This window comes from Spermophilus citellus (assembly GCF_964194105.1).
Source record: "Spermophilus citellus genome assembly, chromosome: 14".
Taxonomy (NCBI): domain Eukaryota; kingdom Metazoa; phylum Chordata; class Mammalia; order Rodentia; family Sciuridae; genus Spermophilus; species Spermophilus citellus.
The window spans coordinates 50,023,614-50,033,809 of record NC_138194.1 but is presented as its reverse complement, the minus strand read 5'-3'; the positions used below and the strand labels follow the sequence as shown (position 1 = coordinate 50,033,809).

Sequence of the window (10,196 nt, the reverse complement as noted above, 5' to 3'; positions counted from 1 at the left end):
GTGGTGGTGCATGCTTATAATCCAGGGACTGTGGAGGCTGAGGCAGGAGGATCTCAAGTTGGAGACTAGCCTCTGCTGGTCAAGATAAGAAAAAAGGACTGGGGATGTAACTCAGTGGTAAAGCAACCCTGGTTTCAATTCCCAGTACTGCAAAATAAATAGTAAATAGATGAGTAATATATCTCATGATTTAAAACAAAACAAAACCTGCTTCTCTTAAATCCCACTTTGGTCTGTTTGTCCTTTACTGCCCATATGTAATAAAAACAATATAACAAAAAGAGAATATAGGTCAAATTTTCTTTGCTCCTCTACCCCAAAATGTTATCCTTAATGCAATAAAACACGGGTTTTTGTGAGGACTGCATTTTATTGCTGACTCATTTGTAAGCCTTGCAATAGAGTAGGCAGGGTGGGTGTATGAGAGCCTTGAATTTCTTCTCCATCAGAGGCTCTTGAGTGGTGGAGGTGTAGGTGGGAGGGAAAAAGTTATTAAAGTCATGTAGAGATTTATTTTAAGGGAAATGTGAATGTGTTTATGAGCGTGTGGGTAAAGGATGGATGTTATAACAATTTTCAGGGGATCCTGATAAAAACCCAGTTTTCTCTTGATTGGAAATCACCTCCCTGCAGATGAGCAAAAAAGAACTATAGGTCTGATGTTGGGGCTTCAGTTCCAAGAGCTGAAATAGTTCTGGTAGATGACTAAGTCCAAGAAGTAGGCTGCCAGAGTGTAGTGGAAATGAATATTACTGAAGAAAAAGTCAGGAAAGAATACCTAGAAGGATGGCTGAGGTTTTGGATTTCTCCTATATCACCTGCAGCACTTTCCCTAGCACCAAGTACAATAGAATGTGTTCAATAAATACTCTTAATAGACTACATTTCAGGAAAATGTGTTACCTTTAATATCAATTATGTGAGCATGCAACATTGCTAAATACAAAAGTCATACAAGCTCACGATTGACTGCAGAGACTGCCACTCTTTTACGTAAAGAACAATTTAGGGTATTCTAAGACATCATAAACCACAAGTCCTTTCCTGTTTTCACTTGGTTACTATACATTTTCTCTTTGCTACTACAGGTTTCACTCAGAAGCTGTCCTGCCCAGCATTTCTTTACCCATTATTACTTCTTTCAGGGAAAATAGCAATATCATTCATCTTCTAAAATGATACATTACTGAGTAAATCTGAGTAAATCTCAGGTGTAGGGCAGGTACAGTGTGCGCTCTGGGGGTACTGTCTAAGAATCAGAGGCTGAAATTTCTGTCATTGATTGGAAAAAGCATTTGTATGAACATAGGATAAAATTGTGTCAGCATTGGGTGTTTACAATTGATAAAAAATAAGTTTGACACATTCATACTTGTTGCAAATGAGTCAAACTGAAATATTGTGATTCTGGGCAATTAAAATTAGTAGCATTTGGCATAAGAAATATAAAAATGCTAAATTTACAGACCACATGTCAGAAATATACCTTCTGTGAAGTATACTCCGTAAAATAAGTTGTAATCAACTCTTTTTTTGAAGTATGCTTTCTATAATCTAGTTACATCTTTATCATTACCAATTTAGGTGACTTTGAGAAAGGCAGTTCCCCTTTTTGGTACTCAGTTTTCTTTTCTAAACAATGGAGGCAGTGCAAGTCCTTCTCCAGAACTTACCTACAGATAAATATATTCTTTAACTAGCTTTAATATTATGGCATGTGCCATAGAGAGTTCCTTGGACACAGACAAATGGACTCAAATATTAATTTATCACTTATTCACTTTTTAAGGTTGGAAAAGTTATACCTTATTGAGTGCTACTATGTGAAATGGATTAAAGATACCACTCTAAAATTGAATTGTTTGAGGAATAAATGGGAGAACATGTGGGAAAGAGATAAGTATAGGAATGGCCAGTTAATAGATATCCAATGCCTGTTGTCAAATAATTCCTTTGGTTTCCTATCTTTTCTTCCTCTCCTCAAATTCAGATCCATTCATATTATTGGCTTGCAAACTAAAAATATTAAAATAAAATTTGGAAGATACAGTGTACTTTTGCTAAACAAAATTTAAAGGATGTGAATGTTTTGGAAAGTCAATTTTTATCTTCCCAGCTTGGGAATGTCTCTGAGTTTGAATATAGCAGACAAAGTAGCAGTAAGTGTTCAAACTCAAATGAAGCTCCATATGACTTTGCATTCAAGCACTATTTATATATATTCAAAGACACGCATGGCATCACATGCATTAATAATAGTATATCACATAGGAATATAAACATTCCACATATACTCAGCACTGATTTTAAACTTTGCAAAGCAATCACATGAAATCAGTTTGGAATTCTACAACTTTAAGGAAGAAGAGAAATTTAGATTCCATAAGAAAGCCATCAGGATAGTAAATGAGGACATCAAAAACCAATTATGTGGGTTGGTATTTGAAACAGACTACCAGAGATTGTCTAAAATAGTCCCAGAAACTTCTGTTCACACTTGTGAGTATATTAATAGATAGATTTGTTTAAATTTTCACCAGATATTTTGGCCTCTGATGGGTTTTATAGAAGGAAGTAACCTAAAATTTAATATGTCTTCTAGAAGACTTAAATTGTTAACTTTCTTTTGTGTGGTAATAACTAATGGATAAGATAATGAGACTCATACCCTTATCTCAGTCAGTGAAGATGACTGTAAAGGGAAATGTGAGCAAACTTACCTTTCAATCTGTCCCTACCTACAGAGAAAGGCTGAGTTCCTAGCACAACTACATAGATTACCTGTTAAAATGCTGATTTACTACCTACTGTAGCTGGAACTGTGCCTAAGCCCTTGAGGACAGCTTAGTGGGATCTTAATTGTAAAGAGACTCCTGATGTCTGCTATTTGTCCAGTAACTCATGAGCCATTGGCATATTACTGGTTCCTTATTTATTACCACTGACAAATGACTTCATAATACTGACCAGAAAGATTACACAGGTCACAGAAACTTTCCATAAAAGAACCATGATGTCAAAACACAGCATAGGCTATCAACAGTATTAGTGAAAATTTTGTTAGCATCTAATGGTGATAATTACTGTATCAGAATGCAATTCAAACTAATTATTAGTAAAAGTTTACAAACATTAAAAAGTGCATAATAACATTTGGATCTGAGAGGGCTGGAAAAAGACACGAAAGACACAAGACAAGGGCTTTACTTTTGTGATTGGTGTCCACATGATTGCAAGATCACTTTCTCCATCCTTTTCAGCCTGGTGGAGACAAGTTTTTTTCCAAATTTAAATAGTAATGTACAACATTGTGAGACATTTGATTCCACAGAACAAATTTTCCAGTTCTTGGTATTATCTTGGCTTTTCTTTTGTACATTCTCAATTCTCCAAGTAAAATTAACAACATTGGTTGGGAGAAGGCCCCTAATTGGGAAGGACTAGAACAACTTGACAGATTGAATTCCAGTCTGTGCAGTCTCCAAACAGACTGAATTCAGGAATATTCACATTGGTGGATATTTTCAAATGCCTGTATAATAAAGCAAATGAGTCTTGATGAAACTGTTACAGCTTAATTCATCAATACACAATGAAGGAGGGGAAAGATTGTTATTAAAAAGTGTGTTCTGTCCTGTGCACACCACCACACTATGAAAAATTAAAAACAAAGACAAACAAAAAAAGCCAGGCAGCCCTTTTAAAAATGAGTGGTATAAAAATTCACAGTAATGTACATCACTTTTGTTTTTCATAAGCAATCGAAGAAGGGGGCAGTGCTGAGCATCTATATTGTACAATACAAAACAGTGTAAAGAACACAGCAGTAACACACAGATACATAATGCTAAAAACGGTGCTTTCTAGATGGTTCTTTTACTGGGTGAATACTTGATCCAGAGATGTTTAAACTCTGGGTTCAACCAACCCTTTCCAATTAGACACAATTAAATCCTCTGACATTGTGAGGGGCCAGATGCTACAGGAATCATCATCTAGGTCAGTGCTACTCTCTACAAGCATTTCATCATATGATCAAGTGAAAGGATCCATACAAAAATGACATCCAAACACAAGCCACAGGATTTCAACCATTGCTAATGACAGAGGTAGAGAAAAGTCTGTCTGCAGCCACAGCCTCTGCCCCCATTTTTAACATGATAATGAGCAGTTTCCTGTGATACAGCACAGCCATTTTCTTTTTCCTCTTTTTACTCATGGAAACAAATGCATTCCAGCAAGGCCTGGAATTTTGCCACATTGTCAGGTGTTGTTAAAGGTCAAAGCGGGGCTTTAGCTTTCAGATTTTGCTGCTTCTCCCTGGGCTTCCCCACTTTGTTCTGTTGAATTTCGCTGTGCATCATCTTCACCTTCTGTAAGAGAAAATGAAAAAAAGGATGAAGGCAGAATAAAAACTACTCTTTAGATTTACTGACTCGCAATATGTCATACTGGATCTTCTGACATACAAAAGAAGTCAAAATCTGCATACAGACAAGTGCATTTTCTTGGTGGTCAGAGTTCACCATTAAGGATGTAGCATAAGTTTTGAAAGCCTGGCTTATTCTGTGAAGTTAGGACAGCATGACTCAAAAATATAATAATATTTGAATTTTTGGATTTACTAGTGATTGACAGGGGACAGATGATGAGGTTAAGGGAATAATTTTATTAAATGGGCCCATTGTGCTGACCCCCACATGCTTTCTTTTCCAAGAAGCAATTTACCTGCAGCCCTGCCTGGCTTAAGTGGACAGGATCTGTCACATTCCTCAGCAAACTACCTGTTATCTACAGGAGAAATGCAGGCCCCAAATAATGTCAATAAGATGAACCAAGTTACTCTGAATGGGAAGAATTTCGTGATCCTTTCCATGGACCAGATCCCCAAACCCAGGGAGATAAGGCTAATTCCTTTTAACTATAAAATCTGTTAGAATTTATGGTTAAGTATCCAATTAGAATGAGTCAGCATAGGCCAAAGTGACCTAGAGTTATCATGGCAGTGGAGACTTGAAAGTCCGATGTCATCCTGCTGTCAGTCAAAAGTCAAGAGGTGGACCTGGGTGGTACTATCTGGAAACTTCTCTGGGCTGAAGTGTAGGAGAGACATGCTTTTCCTCTTCTTTCTGAGAGGACCCACACCCTCTCCCCTGGGAGTATCCCTTTCCCTTCAGTAAACTCATGCCTGTTACTCTGAGTAGTATGTTTGAAATCTTTCTGATTTGATTGCGACAAATGGGATTTGAAGAGGAGAAGGGATCTTCCTGATGCCTCACTTTTCCAGAAGGCTTACAGATCTGTAACAGCAATCAGTTATGCTTTTGATAAATAGATAGGAAGTATCATGGCCAAGTCATGCCACTTAAGTGTAGCTTTACAGGATGCAGAAGTCAGTACTGTCTTTAAGCAGATATCAGAAATAGGAACATATTTACTTTTTAATGTTTGTCGTATTTGAAGAAATATTTAAAAACTATTTTTCATTATTGATAACACTTAGAATTAACTGATTTATCAGAAATTCTATTAGTTTAAATTAAAAGTTATGGTAGAAAATGAAAGGACATTAGGTCAGTTGGTCTGTCTCTTCTCCTACAGTTATAGTGGCCCCTGGCCTGCCCTTAGAGAATATATGCACAGTTCTAATGCTACCCTTCATAACTGTACCCACAGCAGCAACCTTAGTCAGTAACATTGCACACACTGAAACTGAACAATGCTTTCACTTCAGATTAGTTCACTTTGCAAGCAAGCTGTAGGCATTCCTTAACTCAAAACATTCATATAACTCAATGTGTCATTTGGTTACTGAGAGACCAATATGGCTTGGTGGGAAAAATATTTTGGGGTGTTCCATGACATAAATTATATGCTAGCAATCTGTTATCACAATTCAATGAATGGAGATAATTACACAGGTCCATTCTTTAGGCTATAAAGTTTAAAGCCAATTACTCTTTACTCTTAGAAGGTACACACAAAACATTTCACCAATCTCTAGTGACAATAAGTCATTAGGGAAAAATAAAGTTGTTCTTCTACATAAAAATCACATTCTGTTTTAAATCTGCACTAAGGATATGACCAGGCATTAGTTATCATTATTTGTATTGTTAAAGTAATGAACAGGATTCCAAGATGTGCAGATGGCCTGAATCTGAGATGTGTAGATTAGCATGCAAGAATAATTTGATAAAAAGGAGAAGATCTTGTTAACCAAATGAATAAAATCAAATTGAGGCTGATGTAAGATAGTACAATATTTAAGGGTAACAATGACTGCATAAAATAGAAGATGAGAAACTTGACTCCCATGAGGACTGGGACTTTCTAGGTGACAGGGGACATTATGTTGCAAACAAACTGTAGCCAAATAGATGTTTGTTAACAAACCAAGGTAAACATAGGTAGCAATAATACTGAGTATAAGCTAAAATGAAGTGGGATACTTAGAAATTACAAAGGAATTCATAGAATTCTCAGCAATATTAAATTTGCCATTATATATTTTTCTTTTTCTATATTTTATGCTTACATATTATATAGTTATTTTTTGTAGCTGTTGATAATTTGCTTAGTTCTAGACTTCATGACTTGAAGAGAAACAGAAAATTTTGCAAGGACCTAGGGAATTGCAATTAACATTGTAGAAACATTTAGAAAAGGAGGTATTTGGCAGCATGAAGATATCTGGTTTATTTTAAATTGTGTAATTAGATATTTAAATATGTGTCAAATTATTTTATTTATATATTAACATAAAATCTTATTATCATTTGTTACTTATAAGTATTCATATAATTTAAATAATGTTATATTGATTAATTAATAAGAAAGGTCTTCATACTAACAAGTCTTAATTTCAGGGAAAAAAGAAGAAATTAAATTATTGTGATTAAAAATGTCATAAATATTAAGAGTGGCTAAAATTATTAAAATAGCATATTAATGTAAACATGAAAATATAAATATGATAAAAAATGAACAAATTCTCAAAAACAAATTAAAAATGTATTTACTCATTTTATGACACCAAATTGTAATAATTTTTCTAAAGTCTTTCTCAGAACTGCTTTAGAAGTAACTATGTTTCCTTATAGTAGAGAAGCAATGAAACCTAAAATATTAAAGGTCTTTATATTCCAAAGTGGTGATGTTAAAGTTTTATTATTAATCTTAAATTGAAAAGTTGTATCTGTGACCTACTGACATTTAGCCATTGAATAAAATTTGTATTTTAGGTCTTGTTGCTGAATTGCTTCATTAACACATATATAGTCTTAGTTTTCTGACAAACTGAAGGCTTTGTTAGGGAAATTCTAATAGTGAAAACATATGAATGTTATAAGTGGAATCAGCAACTGATAAGTGTTTTCCCACAGACAAAACAATATGGCTTAATTGTGAATTCTTTTCAATTTTAAGTGTTATTTTTTGCACAAGTCTTCTCAAATAAACACATTCAGTTTTGATATTTGAAAAATAACTAACAGGAGAAACTAACAGGGAGCTTATTCTAATACTTTTAAAAGTAAGACTATCAAAAATTTTAATTATTAAACTTGTTTTTGTTTGTCATTGGTGAAGTCAAACTCCTTGGATAAGAATTTAAAGTCCAGTAATAAGATATTTTTTACAAGCTCACTTAATCATGAAAGAAAAAGCAAAAACCCTTTTTATCTAAGAGTTACTTATTTAACAAGCTTTTTTATTTCCATCCTTAATAAAACTGGTCCTGAGACCTTTTCTTCTGAAATTATTCTAGAACTGAAGTCCGTCAGACTCACTTAAGAATCTATTAAATATCTGCCTGGTAAAGTTAGAAGGGGCCAATATCATTAATGTAGGAGCTCCAACTTTGTTAAATGTGCTACATAAGCAACTACAGAGCTTTTATAGAAATTAGGACTAAAATAAAAGCCATGTGTTTTATTAATTATATTAATAAGTCAGAGTAAAGACTCTGCATTTGAGTGGGAAACTGTAAAAAAGAAAAGACATCAAAAACAAAGTGGGAGTGATTCAGAAAGTAGTCATATACTTTCATCTTGCCCTAGTCTATTTCTAACTCTTTCTATTGGATTACTTTCAAAGGTGGCTTTTTATGCCTCAGTCCTACTTAGTGAAATGCTGCATATCATTCTATGTTCATAGAGAAATGTATATGAAATGACTCACCTGTCTTGTTGATATCAAGACCTGCTAATTTCAAGGCTAATTCATTGCTATTGCCACTCGCAGAGGAAACCAGGATATCATGTATTGCATTTCTTCTACCTGTTCTTCCCGAAGCAATAAAATCTGCATATGTAGTTTCCACATCAGTCATTGCTAACAAATATCCACATAGCAGGGACTATAAAAAAGAGGAAAATTAATAGGTAAATATAATGGTAGTCAATAGTATACATTTAACAGAAACACTTATTAAATGTTGGTCTGCGATATGAATGTGAAACTATGGTTTACATGTTCACAAAACAAGGAGTGCTTTGATTCTTGTGCTAAGTATTTAAATCAAAGATCGGGGAGCTTGTTGTGTGAAGGCTAGTAGTAAATGTTTAGGCTTTGTGGAACATAGGATCTCTATTCCAATTACTTAATTTTGTACTAATAATGTAAAAGTAGCCATTGACAATACACAGATGTAATAAACATTTTTTAATTTTTTTTTATTTACAAAAAAAACAGGCAGAGAGCCAAATTTAGCCTTCATGACATATTTGTTGATATCTGGTTTAGATAATAAAATTCTAATGCCATTTTAGCCAGTCTTCAGTCACAGAGAGATTTTAGAATCAGAGGTAGAGTCAAGTAGAAGTGGTTCAACCAACATAGGAGGGTAAGTAGTGAGCAAGTGTGCTATCCATAGTCTATGAATGTTAAAGAAATTGACCTAATATAGTTCGTTTTTTATTATCACCATGCAGCAGCAATCCCTGCCAGTGATAAAATAGTGCTTCAACCCAGGAAGACAACTCCTTTGCCCCCATTAGCTTGACAGGGATGACAAATCTTCTTGATGATATCTTTAAAATAAAATGTTTGAATCTGCAAAATCAATAAAACTGATTTTTCACAAAAAATTTGGTGATATACATAATTTAAGTCTGCTAAAGTTTGGATACTGAATGTCCCACTGAAGACCATGTGTTGTTTAACAACTTGGTTCCAAGCTGTGGTGCTACTGGGAGGTGGTAGAACCTTTAGGACATAGGGCCTAAAAAAAGGAAGCTTGATCATTTCAGGCATGCGCTGAAAGGGTATATTTGAACCCTGACACTCCTTTTGCTCTCTTTTGGCCTCAGTCATAAGGTGAGCAGTGTCCTCTACCACATTCTCCTGCCATGATGTATTTGGCGTACCATAGACCTAAGGGAAAAAGAATCTGTAGGACATGGATTGAAACCTCAGAAACCATGAGCCAGAATGAACTTTTCCTTTGTAGAAGTTGTTTAGCTCAGATATTTTGTCACAGTGAAGCACCTGGAACTTGGGTTCTGGTCCTTGTTCTGCCACTAAGTCATGGAGTGAACTTCAGAAATGCAATTGAGCGCCTTATTCTTACATTGTTAGGAAACTGAAGCAGCTGGATAATGTGATAATACCTTCAAGCAAAGGTATCTAAACAATGAACACTCAGAACTACCTCACTTCTAAAATCCTAAATTTAGAAATTCTCTCCTCTGGCCATAGCTTCCCTCTCTCCCTCCATTCCTCCCCCTCCTCCCTCCTTCCCTCCCTCTGTCCCTCCCTCCCTCCCTTCCTTCCTTCCTTCCTTCCTTCCTTCCTTCCTTCCTTTTTATCTCTTAATGGATTAGTTCTTCACACTGATCCCATCTTTAATTCCTATTAATATTTTTAGTTTTAGTCTACCTAGGTCCACCATTATATTAGTCAGTTACCCATCAGTTATTTTAGCTTATTATTAGCACCAAGAAATTCCTTCGATTTATTGTAATGATTGCCTTCCAGTCTACACTTCACTCTTGGGAAAACACCACGGTATACTTTCTCTGTTCTCACTACTGGGGACTGAGTGTTGCCAGAAAAAGACACAAAATTGTGCCAACTGGCTCACCTAGAAAGTTCTGATTCTATTATTAGTATATACTACACTTGTGCAGAAATGCTTTTGTTCCCCTCCAGTTGACTCTTCCTTTTTTTTATTCTCTGCAGGAAGGATTCCCAGC

General features: G+C 35.1%; 1 protein-coding gene across 2 annotated transcripts in view; it reads right to left on the bottom strand.

The window, feature by feature from the left end:
• Positions 1-884: 884 nt before the first annotated feature.
• Positions 885-10,196, bottom strand: part of PKIA (cAMP-dependent protein kinase inhibitor alpha) — a 97,241-nt gene continuing 87,929 nt past the window's right edge. For both annotated transcript variants that reach the window (XM_081266110.1, XM_081266109.1), the window contains 2 exons: positions 8,182-8,359; positions 885-4,373 (listed from right to left, as the gene is read on the bottom strand). In XM_081266110.1, the coding sequence (XP_081122236.1) occupies positions 4,294-4,373; positions 8,182-8,332 (231 nt within the window). In that variant the 5' untranslated portion in view covers positions 8,333-8,359 and the 3' untranslated portion in view covers positions 885-4,293. The remainder of the gene's footprint in view (positions 4,374-8,181; positions 8,360-10,196) is intronic.